Below are 24,034 nucleotides of genomic sequence, written 5' to 3'. Positions count from 1 at the left end.
ACAGGTTGTTCGTAATAACGGCTGGGTCAAATCTCTGCTTTACCTCTGAAATTACCTCTTGTTCCTTAAGTCCCACTGATCCCCTAATGAACATTGTTTTGTGATCCAATCACAAAACCGAGTCCCTCTCATGCCAAATGAGAGGGTAGGATCCCTTGTTCAAGCCCCAAAATCAGCACTTAAGGGAACAACCTTTCTATTATCTCTAAAGCGGGTAGGAGTGAATTCTCTCTTGTACCCTATGTCCCCAGTTATCTGTCCAGTCTTACCCTTGAAATGACAGTCGTATTAAGTCGGCGCTGTTAAGCCAACCCTCACCTATGCAAATCTAAGGGCAATCTCAGATAAACAAGAGTTCATATTTAGCTTAGGATTAAGGTCAAGCTACCTAGGTCATCGTTTTGAAATAATCAATCTTAAACAGTAAACAGCGTTATAAAGTAAGAGTGACTCATTTCGTGATCCGATCTTGTATAAACTCTTTTGCACAAGGACGCCCCCACTTCTCATGTCCAACATGAACGAATTAAGATCACTTCGTTTGTATCACTTTACAACTCCTTGTAACAACTACAGAGCAGGCCATATCCAATAGTGCTACCAGAATAAGGTACCCAACCTTATTCATGTACTATAGATCATTTTGACTATTTACTCGAACCTGATCCACCTTATGTCTCCACATAAAGTTCAAGTACTCATCCAATAGTCAAGGGACTTTTAGGTTTATTGGATTTCTATTCAAGCAATAGATCTATTCAATAACACCTTTATTAAATTTTCAGAATAAGCTCCATTGTTTACCTACCACGAGTTTTAGGACATAAAACTCAACATTTACAATATACCTTAGCATGCGTTAAAACATATACAAGTTGGAGAAGAAACGATATGCAATTCATTAAACATTTGTTGCTTGAGAAAGTATAAATTCATCATCAACATCATTTTAAATTGCATGGTCTTTTATACATAAACATCAAAAGCATTAAGTTCATTTTAGTCACTCATAACTCATCGGTGCTCTTAATGGGTTATATGCCTCTCCTAGCTCCTTTTGGCCTGAAAGGACATAATTTCTAGTTAGATTCCTTAGAATTCCCATCAAAATGCTTTAAATAGTTTGTTTACTAGTGAAACCTTCATCAACAAAATCAGCATTACTAGCGAGATGGTCATCATGAGTGAGATCATCCTTATAAGCGAGATCCTCATGAGCGAGATCAAGCATTTCACTAGCAAGACTTCATCATAGCGAGATTTATGTCTACACCAGTGAGATTCAGTCCAAAATTTCAGCAAAATTTTCTTCTTGATGAGATTTAGAAAAAAAAAAAAAAAAAAAAAAAAACTAGCGAGATTTTCATTCTGAGCGAGATTCACATCTTCCTTATCTCACTCTTGCTCTCTATGGTGAGTAGCTTGCTTGATCTTCCCAAGTAGCTGCCTGTTTATGCACCAATTTTCTATTTCAACTTCAAAAATTTATAACTCAAAATCCAGAACTCTTTTCAAGAAACTTCCTTCTACAAACTTGTTTATAATTGAGTTAACTTTATTACCTTAAAATTTAAGCCATAATTTCTTTGTAATTTGAGCTGAAGCTTCCAATATTCACCCTTGGTCTTGATTAGTCCGAGAATCTGCCCCTTTTGCAAATTCTTTACCTTTTGCTCTTCTTCCTATGAGATCTTTCTCCAGCAGACCAACCTCAAAACTAAATTCTTTCAACTTTCGAATGGCACTGATCTCACTTAATTTGCTCAAGTTATTTTCCCAAATTGGGTTTCTGAAGCTCTTTTTCCTTTTTATATTTCCTGTCGCCTCCCATGATTAAATGTCAAACCACCACCTCATCCAGCACTAACTTAGTGCTTCTGACCAAACTCAGCTAATAAGTCTCTTTAGTCTTTTTTTTTTCCTCCTTCATTCATAATCCCTTGTAATTAAACCATAGGTTTTCACTTATCAACTAATTAACATAACATTCTCATGGCTAAACATACTTATATAGGAAATGTAGAATTCGGGGTTTACAAGTGCGTCATCAAAATTTCATCAATAAGAATCAAGAGATCGAGTAAAAACAAATGATACATAAAATCAAAGAGAATGAGAGTCTTCAATGTGCAAACATGAATTTATTCAATTACGAATTTATTGTATTCAAGGCAAAAATGGTCTTTTGAAGAATGAAGAATTCGATAGACATGTTTTTTAAAGAATCAAAATTATACCATCAAAATGAAAGTTATATTAGAGAAGAATCACAAAATCTATATAATCAATTTTAAATAATCAACAATCTATTAATCTCGAGCTCAGATGCTCAAGGGTTCTAGTCATGCAAAAATTTTTGTGAGACTATTTTTAAAGCTAATTAAAGAATACTAAAAAAAGATAACATAAACATGAGATTACCAAAAACGTGCAATGTTTACCCACCCTAACTTAGAGAAACATTGTCCTCAATGTTTAGAATAAGCAAATGAATTCAAGAAACAAAAAGAGAAGGAATATAGAGAGAAACTTCCCTAATTTTGTTGTTGATCATTTATTTGCTTGGGAGAGAATTTTCTTGCTTTTGTTTTTGTTTTTGTTTTTTTTTTATTTGAGAGCTCATTTTTCTTTTATTGAGTAAATCACCTACAAAGAAAAAGAAAATAATCAATTATTCTATTTATTTTAAATGTTAAAAGTAAGAAAGAAAGAAAAAATGAAAAATGGGGAAAGAAAGAAAAAATGAAAAATGGGAAAATAAAGAAAAAAATGAAAATGAAAAGAAAGAAAAAGAAAAGAAAATTTATCCTGTTTTTCAGGGAACATCAAATTTTCAGTTTTTTTAGGTTTTTGTTTCTTGGGGTTTTTGAAACAACTTCCCAAGTTTTGCTCTTCTTTGGAGAAGGGAGAGCTTTGGGCTCAATCCCTTTTATCTGCATTTTAAAAATGGAGCAAAGATTAGAAGCTTTGTTTTTGTTTTTGTTATCACAAACAAATTTTGAATTTGAATTATTAGTTGAAGGATTTTCATTTATACAAATTTTGTTTTGGAAATTTGAATCTTCTTTTAAAATATTTACATTTTGGCCAAAGTTATTGATGAAAGAATTATCGTGATCATCTTTTGAAGAAGATTCATTCTTCTTAGAAAATTGAAGTGAAGAATTAGAAACATGCTTTCTATTTGGATTCATGGTTACAAAAGTGAAGAGATGCATGAGAAGAATCATGAGTAATCAAATAAAAATCATAGTGAATTAGAAACATGTTTTCTATTTGGATTCATGGTCACAAAAGTGAAGAGATACATGAGAAGAATCATGAGTAATCAAATCAAAATCATAGTGAATGGAAGGGGTTACCAAACAATTAGAAGTTTTGTGCAACATGGAATCAACAATGTAATCAATTTCATCATATGTGTCCATGGAGAAAAGAGAATATATTCATCCAAAAATCTCATGGCGTCATAAATGTTGAAGGATTTCACCTCTCCATCGAATTCTACTGACAAATACCCTTTATCTACATCAATTATTATTTTTTCAGTTTTCATGAAGAGTCTACCAAGTAGAATGTTAGAGGAAGAAGTAGAGTATGGTTCATCCATTTTTAAAATGTAAAAATCAACAGGAAAGATTAATTCTCCAACTCTTAACAAAACATCTTTTACAATGCTTAGGGGTTGAATATATGGCCTATTTGCTAGTTGTACGCAACATTCATTTTTTGTAGGCTATTCAATTTAAGGTCTTCATAGACATAAAAATGCATGACATTTATTGAGGCACCTAGGTCTATCATGGCATGAGTGATAATTTTATCTCCTATTTTGCATGGTAAGGTAAACATTCCCAGATCTCTACATTTTTTGGGCATATCCTTTTTTTTAGAAAACAGAGACATTCTTATTAATAGTTATTCTCTCCTCTTCCTTCCCTTTTCTTTTCTTAGTACACAAGTTCTTTAAAATTTAGCATACCTATGTATTTTTTAAATAGCATTAAGCAAAGGGATATTAATTTGTACCTTTTTAACATCTCAATTAGCTCATGGTCAACATCTTCTACCTTAGGTTTTGCTAATCTACTAGGGATCGGTGACAGCTACATCGACTCTACATTAGAAGGAGAGTAATCACATACCTCGGGAAAAATAGGAGTCTCTTTTAGCACACTTACCTTACTCTCTTGTTCTTTCATTACCTTTTCTTGCTTCTTGGGAGGAGATTGAACCGGGTTTGCATTTTGAGAGGAAAAGGGGATTTCCTTACCGCTTCTTAAAGTGATTGCACTTACATTTGCATGCTTCGGTTGAGCGGGGAGCTTTCTAAATGATTTACTCTCAAGATTGCTTACCACAGTTGCAAGTTGTGTGATATGTGTGCCTAAGTTGAGAAGCCTTGTCTAGTCTCTTGTTGAAAAGATTTTGTGTTTTTTGAAGTTGTTTGGTTTCTTGATGAAGTTGAATGTTGTCCTTTTATAAATTGTGTAGTTCTTGTTGAAATTTTAACGAATGGTCAACAAGGTATTTCACTACGTCCTTTAGAGACATACCTGAAGAGCTTGAAGAAGATGGTGGGTTCCGGTTCTCAAATTGCCCATGAGATCCCCACTTGAAATTGGGATGGTCTCTCCATCCTTAGTTATAAGTTTGCCTATGGGGGTCATATTTTCTCTGAAATCCACCAATGGCATTGACTTAGGCTTGTGGGCAAGCCTCAAAAGTGTGCCCGACTAATCCATACACCCCGCACGGTTTGACTTGAGAAAGACCTTCTTGGGATACCTGAGTAAAAAGAGAAACTAGATTAGATACTTGCAATCTAAGCTCACCTACTTCACTAGATTGAACAACAGAGTTATCAAGAGTTCTTGTTCCGAAATTCTGGGAGTTTTCTGCCATGGTTGACATGAGTTGGCTCACTTCGACCGGTGTTTTGTCTACTAGAGCTCCACCGGCGGCCGCATCTATATTGCTTCTCTCGGATGGGAGTAAATTTGATAGAAATATTGTATTAGATATTGCTTAAAAATTTGATGGTGTGGAAATGATGGATATAACTATTTGTATCTCTCCCAATATTCATACAAAGACTCTCCTAAACTTTGTTTAATTCCGTAAATTTATTTTCTTATGTTATGGGCTTTAGATGCCGAAAATAATTTTTCCAAAAATTTCTTTTTTAACCCACTCCACGTAATAATAGAAATCGTCGGTAGGTAGTATAGACAATCCTTAGCGACATCTTTCAAGGAGAAGGGGAAGGCTCTAAGGTTCAGCTGCTCTTGTGTTACTCCATGTGGACGCATTTCGTCACAAACAAGGTGGAACTCCTTCATGTGCTTGTGAAGGTCTTCGCCGGTTTTCCCTCTGAAAGTAGGAAGTAGATGTACTAGCCCCGATTTGAGATCAAATGGGACAGTTGTCTCTAGGTACACGATGCAAAGAGGTTGTTGATTATAATCTGGTTCCTCTAATTCCGGCAAGGTTTGCTCTCTTGCTTTGCCCACAATGTTTGGTGTTGTTGTTCTTCTTCTTCTTGATCCAACTCTTCATATTCTTCTTGCTCTCTTCTTGTCCTTTCCCTTCGTAATCCCCTCTACTCAGGGTCGATATCTAAAATCAAATCACAAAGTAAACTCCAAGAGGAGCGGGTCATACAAAAAAGGAAACTTAAAACCTACTATTTTTTTGTTTTATTAATATTTTTATTGTTTTTTTAAAAGGAATTCAAGAATTCTAAAAGACCAATTGCACAGTTCCCCGGAAACAGCGCCAAATTGTTTGGTGCGAAATAGGTATTATTAATTCTATCTTACCCAAAATAAATGAATTTTATAATACTCTAACTACAACAAGAACTAACACATAGTAATCGTAGAGTAAGAGGTCGATCCCAAGAGAACTGCTATTAATTGGCCTAAAATAAACTACTTGAATTCCAAAGTGTAAAAGATTAAATGGGGGTTGTTTGTTTTAAGAACTAGAAACTAACTAAGTAAAAAGACAAGAATTGATATAGGAAATTTATTGATGAAAGAAATAAGAGAGATTGTGAGATAAGATTCAACTGAAATGAAATCTTGGAGATTTTATGTAAACTAGACAATTCTATCATTGACTTAAAAAAGAATCATGCAATTAGATTATTCAATAGTTCATTAAGAATAAATTCCTAATGCCCTAATTAGCTAATTTGACAATTAACCCTAATCTAGGTCTTAATTGCTTCCTAAATACATTTCACAATTAATCCTTAAATTGAATTAAACTCATGGGTTTTCTTGACTATTCCAATCTTGAAATCAAAAAACTGAAAATTCAAGATAGATCACATGAAAGATCTGAATTAATAGATTCTTTAAAGAAAATAGGAAAAGAAGTCCACATTTTCTATCAAAACTACTAATTCTTGCAACCATAATTACAATTTTGTTATAGAACCATGTAATTTTTTCATACAAAAATTGATTAATCTTGAGTTGTCAATTCAATCTTAATCAATTTTATTCTAAATCTTAGCAAGAACTTTCAAAAGAAAGTAATTACATGAACGAAAATGCAAGAAAGTCTCAAGAAAATGCCAATTGATATAATTCTCCAAGAAAATGAATTACCTACTCATGGATGATGAAATTCTTCAAACAATCTATTAATAGTTGTATATTGATACAAATTCTGAATACAAATCAAATGAATCTCGCAAAAAAATTACAAGAATCGCTCTTGGAAAATCGAAGTCTCTCTATAAAAAAAAATTGATTTTTCTTCTCTTCAAAGTTTCTCTCTAAAAATGATATATGATATATGATATATAAATAATGTTATGCTGAAGAACTGAACCAAAATTTATATCAACAGCAAAGCATCGTGAGCCGTGGGGATGAATCACGTCAAAATCCATAAAAAGGAATGAATGCATCCAGTTTTTGCAGTTTAAAAAGCAAATGTTTTAACTTATACTCGATCCTCGATGAATGATTATGCTTTACTCGATGCTCGACGTTGGATGACCTTTACTTGATAGCTTTTACTAGATGAAAAAAATGAATACGAAGAAACTCGATAGTACTCGATGACTCGATGGTTGATTACCCGATGGTATGAAATATAGAATACTTGATGCTCGATAGCCTTTATTCGATGGAATTTGATAGTATTCTATTAAATACTCGATGCTCAATTACTCAACAGCCTTACTCGATGGCATTCTGGGTATTTACTCGGTTCTCTACAATTTGTTGATTTTCTTGGTCATTTTTTATTTTTTTTTCTCCTAATCTTCTTGTAATGACTCCTAAATGCTTCGGGGATCATTTAACCTACAAAATTAGCATTTAAAGTAAATAATCAATACTATTTTGGGGGAAATTAACATAGAAAATATACATTCTTTAAAGACCTATCATCATGCCAAGATATCAAGCACTGCGAGATAGAAGCAAATCCTCTGTTTTTCTCTAAAAAAACTTGGCTTCAGACCGCTTCGTTTCTGACCCTGAATGACCCAAAAATACAGAATCCATAGAAAAAATAAAATTCTTAAACAATAGACTCTTACATTGATCAAATCAATATAAAATTTTACAATCTATGCTGCCAATAAATGAAGTTATTTATCAAGTAAACCTTATACATTTTCAAGTAAAATGCAAAAAAATAACCCACCTCATGAACTGATTTTTATTTCAAAAAAGAAAAATAAAAATGCAAGAAAAACTGGCTCTGATACCAACTAAATGAATTTAATTCCCAAGGAAGTGTGTGAATGGCTTGCATTTAGACAAAAACAGTAAGATAAAACTGCATTTGTAGGATAAACATTAAAAAAAAACTATAAGCATGCTAGAAAGAGGAAGAAGAGAAGAAATCAAAACTCACCTTTGTTGATTCTTCTAGCTTTCCTCTTCTACTGTTATCAATGGTCTCGAACTTCTGCAATGAAGCAAGATACCACCAACAAAACTACCTTGTTATTCTCTAGGATTCCAAAGAACTTGGAAGAGTGGTCTCCAAGAACTTTTGAGGAGGAAAATGGTAGAGAATTTTAGAGAGAAGTTAGGGAGAATGTGGAGGCTTGGAGGCTAGGTTTTTTTTTTCCTTTTTTGTGTAATAAAAAAACCTTTTTTTTAACCCTAAATGAGCTATAAGAATATATTTATATGGACAAGAGTTAACCCCTTCTCCAAGTATTTTCCTTTATACCATTAGTGCTAATTAATTAAATAACTCTTATTTAATTAATTGGCACATTACTTAAATGACCATATATTAAATCTTTTTTAATATACATTTAATTATTTATCATATATTTATACTTACCTCCAATCTCCATTCAATTAATTAATCAATTAAATCATATTTAATATGGAGTTGATTAATATATAAATATCACATATTTATATGTATACATCTCTTTATGAATCCAATTCATATAAATATTATATTTGAATCTTATTTAAATATATCTATTTTACATAATTTGGATTATAGATCATATCTATAATTAACCATTATATATTAATATCATTAATATAAAATTTCCTCATTTGATTTGAACAATTTAAATCTTTCCTCATTACTATTTTAGTGAGTTAACAACGAGACCTTATGGACCTATAAATTAGAAGTTTTACTACTGATCACTCCATAAGACCGTAGCTGCACTTTTCGCAGTGTAGATATATTTTTGTGTCCATGGATATAATCAATCAACAGAGCAATGACTTTTCATAAATCCTCATAATTACAGATGAGTCAAAATGTTGTTTTACCCTTGCACATCTAACTCTTTAAGTACCACTGATTCCTCTAATGAACAAACAATTTATAGTTTAACTATAAACTAACACCTCTCAGACCAATGAGAGGTTGAGACCTTATTATTTAAGACCCAGAACTAGCTATTAAGGGAGCAGATTATCTACTATCCCAAGGAATGCGAAGGAGCGAATTCTATCTTGTGTAACTGTGTTCCTAGCTCCCTAATTAGCATATCCCCAAAATGGTAGGCTTATTGAGTCGGCTATCATGATCACTCTCATCCATACAGATCAAAAGACTGCCATCAATAACAAGAGTTCATAACTCACCCAGGATTAAGGTCAGATCTTCTCTGGTCATCCTAGTAAAATATTAGTTTCTTCAAGTAACAATGTTATAAAAAGAAACTACTTATTTCGTGGTCCGATATATGTATAAACTTCTTTATACATGATACCCCCACTCACATGTCTTTACAGGAACAATATGGTTCATATTGTTTGTAACACTTACATCTCATGTAACAAGCAGTGTTACCAAGATAAGGCACCTAACCTTCATCCATTTACAACATACCTTTTAGGTTATTATTTGAACATGAACTACCTGTATGTCAACCACATACTGTTCAGGTGACATCATATAACCTAGGATCTTAGTTTATTGGATTGAATTAATGTTGTCTAAATGTCAAATAAAATACCTCTAAATTTATTGGATAAATAATTTGTGTTAACAAAACTATAAACCACTAGCTTTAGGATATCAATCCCAACATATTTGAGTTTATATGTCAGAGATATCTAGTGTAGTTCTTTGAACTTCAAATAATCTATTATTATGATGACTACTTTTTGTTTTTCTACTTTTTTATTCATCAATTCCACCGTTCTTTTGTTTGAATAAAATGTGGATTGAAATTTTGCCCCATTTTTTAAAGTACACGTGTATTCATTGATGATTTTGAAATATGGTCTAGGGTTTCGTTGTGGATTATTCAACCAAAACATTCTTTTAAAACAAAAGAAATCATTTTAAAATTTTGATTTTTGTTAAATTGGACAAAATTATTTGGATTAATTTGATGAAGAAAAATCTGTTATCAATTTTCTAATAAAGTTTTCAAAAATTAAAATTTGAAAACTAAAATAAATAAGGTTCATCTGAAAGCAACATGGTTTTGATTTTTTTTTTTTTAAAAAAATTAAGGTCATAAACAACAATCCACATCCATAATCTTAAATCACCAATTGATATTCCAAAAGTTTAAGTCCGTAGGTAAAGATATATTTTATTATATATCATCTAATGCATAATTTATATGTTTTGTTATTGAGTATTATATATGTTTAAGAGACTTAGGTAGGTTTTGAAATCAGGACTTATTATTAATTTTTTTCATGCGATTAGAAGTTGAGTGTTTTCTTTTTATTAGAAGTAAAAACTAAAAATTGAGAGTAAACGAACACAATTAAAAAACAAAATTGATATAAAAAATTATTAAATTTTTTTAAAAAAAATTTGGTATTGAAATAAACTAATAATTCAAATATTGCTTTGAAAACTATGGTGCGAAAATAGGAGAAAATAATTATTATTAAAAAAAAAAAAGAAAAAAAAAAGGAAGAACTAGAAATGAAAGTGTGTTGGCCTAATTATCCCTGTTTTCGTTTCATCACCAGCGGAGGTCGTGGAAGGCTTGGGATGGGGATTATGCATTAAACACTTCGTATTATGCAGAATTTGGGAATTTTGGGTCGGATCTAACACGTTGGAGAGTGTTAATTGGCTGGGATTTTATTTGATTAATGATACTGATGCTGGCGGTTGGGAATTTTGTGTTGGCCGACGATTGGATGCTGCAGACCGGCGTTCCATATACCAGCAGCCTCACGGACAAGAAAGACAGTGAGATAATTCACTGTTTTTAACTCAGTGTACTTGGAATTGGATATATTAAACGGGTGAGATAGCAGCTTGGCCCCAAACACTCAGTTGGGTTTTAAACCCAACTCATATCATGCCCACAGATAGCCCTTAATTCAAATAAAATTTATTCATTAAGATATTTGTCACGAGAAAAATCTAAAAATATATCATCTCTTTAAAATATTCGTAAATATGGGCCTTTAAATTTTTCTAATTTTCAATTTCGTTCTCCTTTATCTTGTTGTACACATTTTTTTTAATTATTTTATTTTATTTTCTTTCTCCGATTTTTGCTTCCAGTTTTTGGTTTTTTTTTTGTTTTTTTTGATTTTCTTTTCTTTCTCCAATTTTTTTTCATTTCTTTTCATTTTTCTTTCATTTCTCTAGTTTTTTCTTCTTCACTTCTTCTTTTAAAAAAAAAATCTTTCCTTTATCCGGTTTTTGCTTCTTCCTTTTTTTTTTCATAAGAATTATGAGGTCGAGTTTCATTTCCAAGACTTGAAAGTATCTAATTCATAAGTGACTTAACTTCAACAAACCAATCATCATGTTTGATTATTATAACGAAACATTAAACATAAATAGCAAATGGAAATAGATTTGAAAAAACTGTTTTTTTAGTCTACAAATTTGCACCATTTATAGAAACATTTCTTAAAAGTTTCAAATAAGAAATGAGAATAATTATTAAACAAGTTTATTTCTCAAAAAATTAAAAATGCGAAGGATATAAAAAAGCCAGTAGTTTTTTTTTTCTTTTTATAAGACTTTAAGAGTATGATGTCTATTAGAAATAAATTTGAAAAAATGGCATAAATATTTGTGTATTTGTGTATCGTAATATTTGTTTACAAAATCAAACGAAGAAGGGTTTGCTTTGGTTGTTCGCTGATTTTACGGAAGTGCCCTTGAGAGGAATGAAAAGAAAAGGGATCGTACGGATGTTTGAAGAGGACAAGAAAAGGGATAATAAGGTGGTCATTAGCTATCATTAATAGAAGCTACCACTGATAACATATTATAGATGATAGAAGCTAATATTGATAGCACTTTATCGGTGATAGAAGCTACCACTGATAACATGTTATTGGTGATAGAGAGCTATCACTGATAACATGATATCAGTGAGATCATTGATAACATTTTGTCAATGATGTTATTAGTGAAAGAAGCTATTATTGATAACCACGATACGAGTGATTTTAGTGATATCGGTGATAGAAGTTAGGTGAAATCTATATATCGAGTTTCTTTGAAATTTTTAACTAGTATAGAAGTCTATCATTGGTAGCCTTAAGTGTTAAATATTTCAAAGTTGATTCTAATTTATCAAAGTCTATCAGTTATAGTGACTAATAGCTACTATCAGTGATAGCCACAATAATATATTATTAGTGATAGCTACTATGTTAATCTTTCAAAATTGATAGTCATTTATGAAAGTCTATCAAGGATAGCCACTAATAGTTTTCCATCACTGGTATAGCTCAATCTTTTAAAGTTGTTGGTTTTCTTTCAAAGTAAATCAGTACTTATAAATGTGTATCATTGATAGCCACTGATAGCCTTAACTATTAATATTTCAAGGTTGATTTCAATTAATGAAAGTGTATCAATGATAGCCACTGATAATTGATAGCAAATTAAAAGTTAATATTTCAAGATTGTATTAATATTTCCCAAATTGAAAGTTACCACTAATAGCAACTATCAGTCATAGCAATTATCAGTGATAGCAGCTGATAGTATGTAACGACCCGACCCCCTAGGACTTAAGTTAGGTCGTTACTAAATACATGCATGCATGGAACTTAAAACGACACTCTGTCATGATGAAATAAATGCTAATTAAATAAGGTAAGTTCAAAAAGACTTTCATTAAATTCAAATATTAAAAACAACAGTAGGATACTCATAAATCATAAATGATAATAAATAAGTCTGAAAACGATTCTTAATAGTAAGTTTTAAATATCAAAACTGAAAGTTAAGAAAAAAATGAAAAGAAATCTAAATCTCATAAGCGGAAGCATAAAACTAGTCCCAGTGGCTCGATCACGAATTCCGCTTGTCCATCGCTAGTGCATCTCTACCTTTACCTGAAATAATAACATGAAAAGGAATGAGTATAAAATACTCAGTAAGTAACCCCACTACTAGGGTCAGGTTAGGCATCTATGTCCTCTAGATGCCCACCTCTAATGGAGCATATAAACTATCCTAGTCCTAAAGGGACACATACATACGTGAAAAAACTAAGTTCTATTCTATTGTAGATAACTATGGCCACTACCTCTGGTGAATCCCGAAGGAAATACAAACTGGTACAACTCGAAGGAAACACAAACTGGTGGATCCAAAAGAAAACACAAACCTAGTGGGAATTCTAACTAATCAGTAACATCACTAGCATAGGCTCGACACCATGATTATCACAATAACTCTATGACATACATATATGCTTCAACATCATGGCTCTACAACAAACACACATGCCTCAATATTCACAGATCACATACAACTTCATGGAATCAAATATCATCTCATGCTAGCATTCAAGTATCCATGTGGACAAATACATCTTTCATATCCTCAAGCAAAAATGTACAGTGGTTATACTAAACTATCAATTAATCATGCTGTCATTCTGCCATAACATATACTAAACTATCAGTTCATCATGCTGTCATACATCTAATGACTGGCCCGTGGCAGTTCTAGTAGTAAGATTACTTACCTCGAAATCAAATTCAAATATTAATCCAAGCTAATGATCTCCAACCAAATAAGTCCTGAACTGAGTCCCCTAATATAGACATAATACTAAATTTCAGTCTTAGAACCAGGACCCAAACATACAAATTTAATCCAATGGTCACCAATTAACTTACCCAAACAAAACTTGATCAATAAACACTCGCAAGGTTTCGACTCTAAAATCTCCTCTTAGCAGATTTTAAAACTCAATGGATGACGACTTGGACCCTTCAAGAATACTTAAAATTAAACCATTCTTTAGTCCAATAATCAATGGGTGCCCAACAACCAATAACAAGGATCACAACGCTTACCAAACTACTTGCCAAACGAACTCGAATCCGCTGGGCAACAAGTTGCACACTCCGAAGTACTCTAATCTTGGATCTAGGTCTCGGGTCTCAGGTGGAGAAACGAAAACAGGGGGGAGGCTAGGTCTCGGGTGGCGTAAGGAAGAAGAAGACAAAGAGTTGTTTTATATAAAAAAATAATAATTTATAAGGAAATAAAATAAACCTTTTATTTTATTCTTTTCCTTATTTTACTTTATTTTATTAACTACCTTTCCTTCCCGAAAAGAAATTTATTCCTGTCATTAATTTACAAATTGAATAATTTCCAAGGTAAAAAATAAATCCCTGCATTTACCCTTGAAATCCAAAATTCCAAAAATGCCTTCCAATAATAAAATTACTAAAATTACGTTAATACTAAAAAAAATACAGGGTGTTACATTCTTCCCTCCTCAAAGAACTTTCGTCCTCGAGAGTTCATTCCTGAAGAAGCTCCGAGTACTGGGCCTTCACTCATCCTCTCACTCCCATGTAGCTTCCTTGAACTGGTGATTCTGCCAAAGAACTTTCATAAAAGCAATTTCCCTGCGGCGCAATGTATTTACTTCTTTGGTGAGGATCTCTACATGCTTCTCTTCGTAGCTCAAGTTTCCATTCAACTGCAAGGGCTTGAAGTCAACTATATGGGATAGGTCTATCACATACTTCCTTAGCATCGAAACATGGAAGACATTATGAACTGAAGATGGTGCTAGGGGTAATGCCAATCTGTCAGCTACAAGGCAACCCGCTCCAGGACCTCGAAAGGTCCAATGAATCTCGGATTCAACTTCCCCTTCCTACTAAACCTCAAAATACCTTTCATGGGTGCCACCTTTAAGAACACTTTCACACCAATCTCAAAATTCTAGGTCCTTAGGTCTTACATCGACATAGCTCTTCTGTCTGCTTTGAGTCGTTTGCATACGAGCCCTGATCTTCTGTATTGCCTCATTCGTGGTCTGCACCAATTCGGGTCCTAACAATTTCCTCTCTCTTACCTCATCCCAACACACAGAGGACCTGCAACTCTTCCCATATAGGGCCTCAAAGGGTGACATCCCAATAGTGGACTGGTAGATGTTATTATAAGCAAATTCCATTAAATGCAAATGAGCATCCCAGCTCCCTGAAAACTCTATGGCAGAGGCACACAACATGTCTTCCAATATCTGATTCAATTGCTCTGTCTGCCCATCAGTCTGGGGGTGGAAAGCTGTACTAAAATCTAAACGGGTCCCCAAAGCTGCCTGAAGAATTTTCCAGAAGTTAGACGTGAAACGAGGGTCTTTGTCCGACATGATGGACACAGGCACTTCGTGCAATCTCACCACCTCCTTCATTCATATCTGTGCCCACTTATTCACTGAAAAGGTGGGCTTCCCAGGTATGAAATGTGCTAACTTTGTAAGTCTATCTACCACAACCCATATCACAGTGAAACCCTTGACTGTCCGTGGTAACCCCACGATGAAGTCCATAGACACATGCTCCCACTTCCATTCTGGTACACTCAATGGCTGTAACAAACCTGTTAGTTTCTGCCTCGGGGCTTTCACCTGCTGGCACACCAAGCACTTACTGACGAACTCTGCAATCTCTCTTTTCATATCATTCCACCAGTAGTAATGTTTCAAGTCCTAATGCATCTTGGTGGTGCCAGGGTGAATCGAGAATAAGGAACTATGAGCCTCTGACAACAACTCATCTTTAATGTCACTAAATGTTGGCATGCACAAACGTCCCTGATAAAGGAGGCCACCTTCCGCTGATACTGAGAATTCGCCATCCTGGCCTGACTCCACCCTACGAACTCTCTCATCCAAATGAGGGTTACCTCGCTGCGCATCAATAATCTTCTGTCTTAGACTCGGTCGCACTGATAACTGTGCTAACTGTGTCGTGACCTTTCCCACTGCCACTGCAATCTCTGCCCTCTCTAGCTCCCTGCACAAATGAGTCATCTAGTAATGAGGGCTGCTGAATGAGCCACCTTTCTACTTAGAGCATCTTCAACTACATTTGCCTTTCTTGGGTGGTACTAAATTTCACAGTCGTAATCCTTCACCAGCTCCAACCACCTTTGCCTCATGTTCAACTCTTTCTGGGTGAAAAAGTATTTAAACTCTTGTGGTCGGTGAAGATCTGTATCTTTTCTCCATACAAGTAATGCCTCCAGAAAGAGTGGGATAATTCTATTCATGCTTCTTTAACTGACGTGAAGCGTAAGCAACTACTCTGCTCTGCTGCATCAATACGCATCCCAACCCTTTCTTGGACGCGTCACTGTAAATGACAAAACCACCTGATCCATCTGGTACTATAAGGACTGGGGTTGAAACCAACCTCTGCTTGAGGTCTTGGAAACTATTTTCACAAGCCTCATTCCAAACAAAAGCCGCTCCCTTTCGGGTCAATTAGGTCAATGGGGTGGCTATGCGAGAGAAGTTCTTTACAAATCGTCTATAGTAGCCTACTAACCCCAGAAAACTGCGCACTTCACTGACCGTTGATGGATGAGCCCAACTCGTAACTGCCTCAATCTTTGCAGGATCCACAGAGACACCTTCCTTCGATACCACATGCCCTAGAAATGACACCTGCCTCAACCAAAATTCACATTTAGAAAACTTAGCATACAGCTGATTTGCCCTCAACTTTTCCAAAACTTTCCGCAAATGCTCCTCATGTTCGGCCTCTGTCTTAGAATATACTAAGATATCATCAATAAAAACAATCACAAAAGTGTCGAGGAATTCCTTGAACACCCTATTCATCAAATCCATGAATACAGTTGGTGCATTCGTTAGACTGAACGACATCACTATGAACTCATAATGCCCATACCTCGAACGAAAAGTTGTCTTGGGTATGTCACTGTCTTTTATTCTCAGCTGATGGTATCCTGACCGAAGATTAATCTTTGAGAATATCGTAGCTTCCTACAACTGGTCGAACAAATCATCAATCCTGGGGAGGGGATACTTGTTCTTGACGGTCACCTTGTTCAGATCTCTGTAATCAATGCACAGTCGTAACGATCCATCCTTCTTTTTCACAAACAAAACAGGTGCACCCCATGGTGACACACTAGGGTGTATGAAGCCTTTGTCCAACAAATCTTGCAATTGGACCTTCAGTTCCTTCAACTCTACTGAGGCCATCCTGTATGGAGTCTTCGAAATAGGGGTTGTTTCTGGCTCCAACTCAATAGCAAAATCTATCTCCTGCTGTAGGGGCAGTCTAGGAAGATCCTCTAGAAAAACGTCTGGAAAATCCCTCACTACTGGCTCTGAAGTCAAGGTGACTTTAGTCTCTCTAATGTCCACCACACTAGCCATAAAGCCCCAAGCTCCTTGGTCAAATAGTCTGCTGGCCTTCAATGCTGAAATCACTTTGGGTAGGACTACGGTCCCAACCCCTTTAAACTTAAAACTAGCTCATGTAGGAGGGTTAAAGATGACCTCTTTATGGGAGCAATCTATGCTGGCATGATTAGCAGCTAACCAATCCATGCCCAATATCACATCAAAATCACGCATATCTAAAATTATCAAGGTTACATTTAATGCGCGATTTGATACCTCTACCTGACATGCTTTTATCTTTTCTGTAGCTAACATGATCTCTCCTGATGGAGTGGAAATGGACAATGCAAATGGAAAAGGTTCTGAGTCTAACATGGCATGCTTTACAAATACAGCAGATATAAATGAATACAAAGAGCCAGAGTCAAACAAAACTAGAGCAAGGTGCCCCAAAATGGGAAGCGTACCTATCACCACTGTGCCCGACTTCTAGGCCTCATGTCAGGTGGTAGAAAATACCCCACCTTACTGCTATTGACGACTTGGGCCTCCCTGAAACAAGCTTACGAGCTGGCCCCTGTGTTCAGGCGCGTTCCTTCTCGGGCATCTATCTGACATATGCCCCTTCTGGCCACATCGAAAACAGACCCAGAGCTGGCAGTCATAACATGGGAACCCTGTTGTTCCCACAGACGTGGAGCATTCACTATGTTCTGGTTCCTCTGCTGATGCTNTCCTCTGCTGATGCTCAGGAGCCCTGGGCTCAGCCTTCCTTTTATGACCTGCAGAGATCCCAATCCCGAGCGACCTCCTATATTCCTCTCCCACCTGGGAGTCAGCATCAATCCTCACAGTGGCCTGCAGTGCCGTAGCATACGTCTTAAGGTCTAAGGCATACACCATACCTAGTAGTCCGCTCCTCAAGCCTTGGATGAATCTCTCTGTCCTTGTTGCCTCAGTGGCTACTAGTTCAGGAGCAAAGCGAGACGACTTATCAAATTCCTGCTCATACTCCTTTACTGACATAACTCCCTACCACATTCAAGAATTCTGCCTGCTTGTTATATCGGGTGTTGGCCAAAAAGTACTTCTCATAAAAACGCTCCTTGAACTGCTCCCAGGTTGCAAGTTCACCATCAATATCAATCATTTTCTCTATTGAGCACCACCGGATTTTTGCGTTACCAGTCAACATGAAAACTATGCATTTAAGCTTGTGCTCCTCTAGGCACCTCATAAAACGAAAAATCGTCTCGATAGATGACAACCACATCTCTGCCTTAGTGGGGTCCTCCAACGGCCCATCAAATGAGCGAGGGTCAAACTTCCTGAAATCCCTCAAATGCTTAGCCTCAAGAGATAGGCCCTGCATGTCTCTATTCTGCGGCTGGATCTACTATAACTGCTCGGGTGGCACTGGTTCCTCCTGAGCTTGGGTCTGGACAGTCTGTCCTGCCATCGTGCTATAGATCAGCTCCTGAAGCTTTCCCATTAGGGAGGATGCAATAGCTTCACTAATTTTGGCTTCCATTGCCTTCTCATCAACTTGGGTCATAGGCGGGTTTGGAGCTGTCGGGACAGTCTGGCTACTCTCAGCCCCCTCTTCTTGAACTCCTTCTCTAACAGTCTTTCTTGTTCTAGGTTTAGGTGCCATGTCCTGTCATGAACTCATAAATTAACTATCTATCTCTGGGTCTTTCTTAGAAATCATGTTATTTAAAACACTACATCACTAATCCCATATATGCATTGAAACTTTCATTAGTATGACATACCTGGCGATGACGAGGGATCCGTTATTGGGCCACAAGGACTATCTAGACTTACGTAGTAAGTCGGTCTACAAAACCCAAAACATGTACTCTGATACCAACTGTAATGACCCGACCCACTAGGACTTAAGTTAGGTCGTTACTAAATACATGAATGCATGGGACTTAAAACGACACTCTGTCATGGTGAAATAAATGCTAATTAAATAAGGTAAGTTCAAAAGACTTTCATTAAATTCAAATATTAAAAACAATAGTAGGGTACCCATAAATCATAAATTATAATAAATAAGTCTGAAAACGATTCTTAATAGTAAGTTTTAAACATCAAAACTGAAAGTTAAGAAAAACATGAAAAAAAATCTAAATCTCATGAGCGGAAGCATAAAACTAGTCTCAATGGCTCGATCACAAATTCCACTCGTCCATCACCAGCACATCTCTACCTTTACCTGAAATAACAACATGAAAAGAAATGAGTATAAAATACTCAGTAAGTAACCCTACTACTGTGGTCAGGTTAGGCATCTATGTCCTCTAGATGTCTACCTCTAGTGAAACATATAAACTGTCCTAGTCCTAATGGGACACATACATACGTGAAAAAAAACTGAGTTCTATTCTACTATAGCTAAATATACCCATTACCTCTGGTGAATCCTGAAGGAAACACAAACTGGTGGATCCAAAAGAAAACACAAACTTGTGAAAACTTAGTGGGCATTCTAACTAATCAGTAAAATCACTAGCATAGGCTCGACACCATGATTATCACAATAACTCTATGACATACATATATGCTTCAACATCATGACTCTACAACAAACACACATGTCTCAATATTCACAGATCACATACAACCTCATGGAATCAAATATCATCTCATGCTAGCATTCAAGTATCCATGTGGATAAATACATCTTTCATAGCCTCAAGCAAAAACGTACAGCAGTTATACTAAACTATCAGTTAATCATGCTGTCATTTTACTGTAACATATACTATCAGTTCATCATGCTATCATACATTTAGTGATTGGCCCGTGGGCAGTTCCAGTAGTAAGATTACTTACCTCGAAGTCAAATTCAAATATTAATCCAAGCTAATGATCTCCAACCAAATAAGTCATTAATTGAGTCCCCTAATACAGACATAATACTAAATTTCAGTCTTGGAAACAGGACCCAAACATACAAATTTAATCCAATGGTCACCAATTAACTTCCCCAAATGAAACTTGATCAACAAATACTTGCAAGGTTTCGACTCTAAAATCTCCTCTTAGCAGATTTTAAAACTCAATGGATGACGACTTGGAACCTTCAAGAATACTTAAAATTAAACCATTCTTTAGTCCAATAATCAATGGGTCCCAACAACTAACAACAAGTATCACAACGCTTACCAAACTACTTGCCGAACGAACTCGAATCCGTTGGTCAACACGTTGCGCACTCTGAAGTACTCCAATCATGGATCTAAATCCCAAATACAATAGGTATCAACAAAAAGGAATATCCACAATTTAATGGGCAACCCAAAACCTTCAAACTCAATCGATCTTACCCAAAACTTATCAACGTTCATCGAAATCCGACGAACGACAGTGAAGGAAGCCAGTGACCAGCGGAGATCGGCGGCTGGGCTCGGGCAGTGGGCTGGATGAGCGGCCAACGAAGTTTGGTTTCCGGTCGCGCGAGTTTGCAGCTGGACAAAACGTGAAGCGACGGCTGAAGCGGTGAACGAGGCTGGGTTTCCGGCAGAGGGGCGGCGAATGCGTGGATCCAGAGGGATGCGCCGATCCAGAGGGCGGGGATGAGCTCTGCAATGACGCAGCGGGAGCGGGCTGGGTCGGCGGCGGCGAAGACGACTCGGACTGACGTCGAGTGGAGCGTTGATGGCTGGAGGCGGCATGGTCACGAGTTGCGTCGTCGACGGCTGGAGAAACGAAAACAAGGGAGAGACTAGGTCTCAGGTGGCACAAGGAAGAAGAAGACGAAGAGTTGTTTCATATAAAATAATAATAATAAAAAAAAATTATAAGGAATTAAATAAACCTTTTATTTTATTCTTTTCCTTATTCTACTTTATCTTATTAACTACCTTTCCTTACTGAAAAGAAATTTATTACTGTTATTAATTTCCAAGTTGAATAATTTCCAAGGTCAAAAATAAATTCTCGCACTTACACTTGAAATCCAAAATTTAAAAAATGCCCTCCAATAATAAACTTACTAAAATTAATTAATACTAAAAAAAATACAGGGTATTACATAGTAGCTATCAGTTGCTATCATTGATAACTACTATCAACTATCAGTGATAGGTTTCAATTTTAGAAAATGAAGAAGAAGCGAGCAAAATGGAGGCAAGGCATGGACTTTTTAGTCTTTTACCATTTTTTGTTCTATATATACAATTATTTTATCCTTGTATTACATATTATATTATTTTGGGATTAAATTTCATTTATGCAATTAGTCCTATGCATTAATACAATAAGAAATAGGATTAATAGTAAAAGAAACCATAAATTAAACGAAGTCACTATTAACCAAGTTGCGAAGCCGGCTTGTGACAATAAATGGTCTACTTAATCATATTAAATAAGATGGCTTCAGTTTATTAAAAACAAGATATTGCCGATATATCGTCGATATTATCAAAATATCGATAATATCGGGATTTTTCAACGATTTATGATAAAAACGATATTACTCCTTGAATTCTTTATCGATTTCTCAATTTTAGCAATATATAGACAATATTTCGTTGATATTTTGCAATATTTTCATTCCCGATTGTGCTAAAAGCAACTCCAAATTTAGTATAATATTGCAAATCTAGCCGCCACTTTTATCTTTTCTACAAATAATATAGCAAAACAATTCTTACCTAGAACAACCCAAATTTGTTTGTTAACTATTTAATAGGTTCTATAAATACGACTTCTTTTTTTCCTTTCCAAAAAATAGCTTAATATTTTGGGCTTCCACTCATCACATTACAGTCAAGTCGCTTCATGCATAAGCACTAGCAAGGAGACGCGGCTTGACAAGAACTTGAAGGGGGTTGGCTCTATACATTGTGAGACCAAACCCAGCAGCCATGTCCACTGGTTCATCACAACAAGTTCTAAGTTCCAACGAATGAACTAGACTTGCTAACATCAATTGTGTCATCTGAATCCCAAGGTTCATTCCAGGGCAAGCTCTTCTTCCACAACCAAATGGGACAAATTCAAAGCTTTGCCCTTTCACATCCAGCTGTTTGTTTCTACTTAGAAACCTCTCAGGCTTAAACTCCAAAGGCTCTGCCCACACCTGAGGGTTCGTCTGTATCTTCCAAAGGTTTGTAATGAGGTGCGTGCCAGCCACGACGTCGTAGCCTCCGACTGTGCAGTCCTGACTGAACACTCGTACACCCGACAACGGTCCGGGTGGGTACAACCTTAATGTCTCATTCACCACAGCTTGGAGATACACTAGCTTGCTTATGTCTGATTCATCCACTAGCCTCTTGTTTCCTACATGGATGTCTAGCTCCTCTTGTGCCCTTCTTAGTACCTCCCTATTGTTGAGCAGTAATGAGATGGCCCATGCCAGAGTTACCGTTACAGTATCAATTCCCCCAGTGATAATGCTCTGTTGTGAAAGTTTTGGTTAACTTTTTCAAATCAGCTTTGTTATAGAAATGATATTGAAACATAATAGATTATTATAATTCGAAAATTTGATAAGATAGAACAAAGATAAGTGTAACATGTATCTGAATACTTTTAAATATGAAATAGAAAAGTGAGAATTGTAGATTACCATACAAGTAGCTTTGTTGACTGTATCGGCATCATACCCAGCAAGATCCATCCCTTTGAGATTAGAAAGCATTAGACCCATGAAGTCCTCATGTTCACCGTCGACGGGGCCGGAGTTTCTCCTCCGACGGTGATCTTCCAGCCATTCCTCCAAAAGGGAATCGAATTTTTTTGAAGTAATCTTCATAGCTTTCTCATATCCACCCACATCCAACCATCTCAAGAAAGGAATAGAATCTCCCACCACAAACTTCCCCATCAAATCCAAAATATCTCTCATCACTTTACGACACCGTTTCATCTCCTCATCCTCACCACAACCACCAAGAAACCGCTTCCCACAAACCATCATCAAAACCACTTTCAAATTAATATTCCCAATAAACTCTTCCACATCAACCAATACATAGTCTGACCCTTCCTCTCTCTTTATCCACTGACTATAAACCTCCTTCAACGATTTCGTCACCTCACAAACTTTAACATCTCTCTGTAACTCCAAACAGCGATTCGAAAGCACTTCGGAGACTACGATTTTACGCATACTACGATAAAAGGAATCGTAAGCCCGGGTGCCAAACGCTGCATAGTTGTAGCCCAACAGCTTTCCTCCAACATTTTTGGGGCGAGAGGAGACAATTGAATCAAGAGTGGTGTGACATTGTTTAGCTAATTCTGAACTGCTAATAATGAGAGTTGGTTGGGCGCCGATTCGGATGCGGAATATTGGTCCATATTTGTCGGCCAATGATCCTAAGGTTTCATGTGGGAGTTGTGAGTTATTGGCTTTGAGAAGCTGTAGATGGCCGATTATTGGCCATCCGCCGGTTACTTCTGGAGGTTCTTTGCGTTTATGGGCAGTAGCTCTTTTGAAAAGAAAGAACGAGGAGAGAAGCAAGAGGAAGAGAACAGCTACAAAGCTGATCGTTTCAACGGGAAGTTCCATATGATCAATTCGACGAAAGAGGGATGGATAATGATGATGATAAAGCAACGTAGTCACTGTTTATAGGAGTGATCCTCTTCTCCACTAGAATGCAATACTGTCGTTCTTTGTGAAAAAAAAAATATGAATGGAAACGAAAAGAGTAGACGTGGCATACGTAATAGCCTTGAACGAATGTCCACTTTTCACTCACGCTTTCCATTTTCAACCACTCTTTCCTCGAGCTTATTTTAATGGATAGAAGTTCCAAATCATGAAGGCCCACAAGTACCATTATTTACGTGTCATGGCCGACAAGGGACTTCGTCACCCTCCTCAAAATTTTGGATGAGATAGTATATTCTCCGTGTTTGGAGGTCCATTATCCTGTCTCATCGATTTTATTGGTTTGTTATCCTATTTTCGGAATG

The 24,034-nt window shown here is 36.0% G+C and overlaps 1 protein-coding gene and 1 long non-coding RNA gene across 3 annotated transcripts; both read right to left on the bottom strand.

The window, feature by feature from the left end:
• Positions 1–19,155: 19,155 nt before the first annotated feature.
• LOC120086923 lies at positions 19,156–20,952 on the bottom strand. Of its 2 annotated transcripts, XR_005484381.1 has the most exons (4): positions 20,431–20,952; positions 20,270–20,342; positions 19,937–20,005; positions 19,156–19,316 (listed from the first exon to the last, which is right to left on the bottom strand). It is a non-coding gene; the product is annotated as an uncharacterized LOC120086923 (long non-coding RNA). The 2 variants fall into 2 exon arrangements; XR_005484382.1 differs by lacking the exon at positions 19,937–20,005 and having other exon boundaries at positions 20,431–20,949.
• A 713-nt stretch (positions 20,953–21,665) lies between these two features.
• LOC120086982 (cytochrome P450 CYP82D47-like) lies at positions 21,666–23,795 on the bottom strand. Its single transcript, XM_039043817.1, has 2 exons — positions 22,680–23,795; positions 21,666–22,508 (listed from the first exon to the last, which is right to left on the bottom strand). The coding sequence occupies exons 1-2, from the start codon at positions 23,622–23,624 to the stop codon at positions 21,885–21,887; spliced, it is 1,569 nt and encodes a 522-aa protein (XP_038899745.1). The 5' UTR covers positions 23,625–23,795; the 3' UTR covers positions 21,666–21,884.
• Between the last annotated feature and the right edge of the window lie 239 nt (positions 23,796–24,034).

This window comes from Benincasa hispida, chromosome 9, assembly GCF_009727055.1.
Source record: "Benincasa hispida cultivar B227 chromosome 9, ASM972705v1, whole genome shotgun sequence".
Classification (NCBI taxonomy): domain Eukaryota; kingdom Viridiplantae; phylum Streptophyta; class Magnoliopsida; order Cucurbitales; family Cucurbitaceae; genus Benincasa; species Benincasa hispida.
The sequence above is the reverse complement of the archived record's forward strand: the minus strand, read 5'-3'. Positions and strand labels throughout refer to the sequence as shown.

Bases quoted from the DNA above. Each gene is read 5' to 3' on its own strand.
- LOC120086982 (XM_039043817.1), bottom strand. From the start codon at position 23,624: ATGGAACTTCCCGTTGAAACGATCAGCTTTGTAGCTGTTCTCTTCCTC. The intron at 22,509-22,679 runs GTAATCTACAAT...CTTTCACAACAG, and splicing joins TCAACAAAGCTACTTGTATG to AGCATTATCACTGGGGGAAT.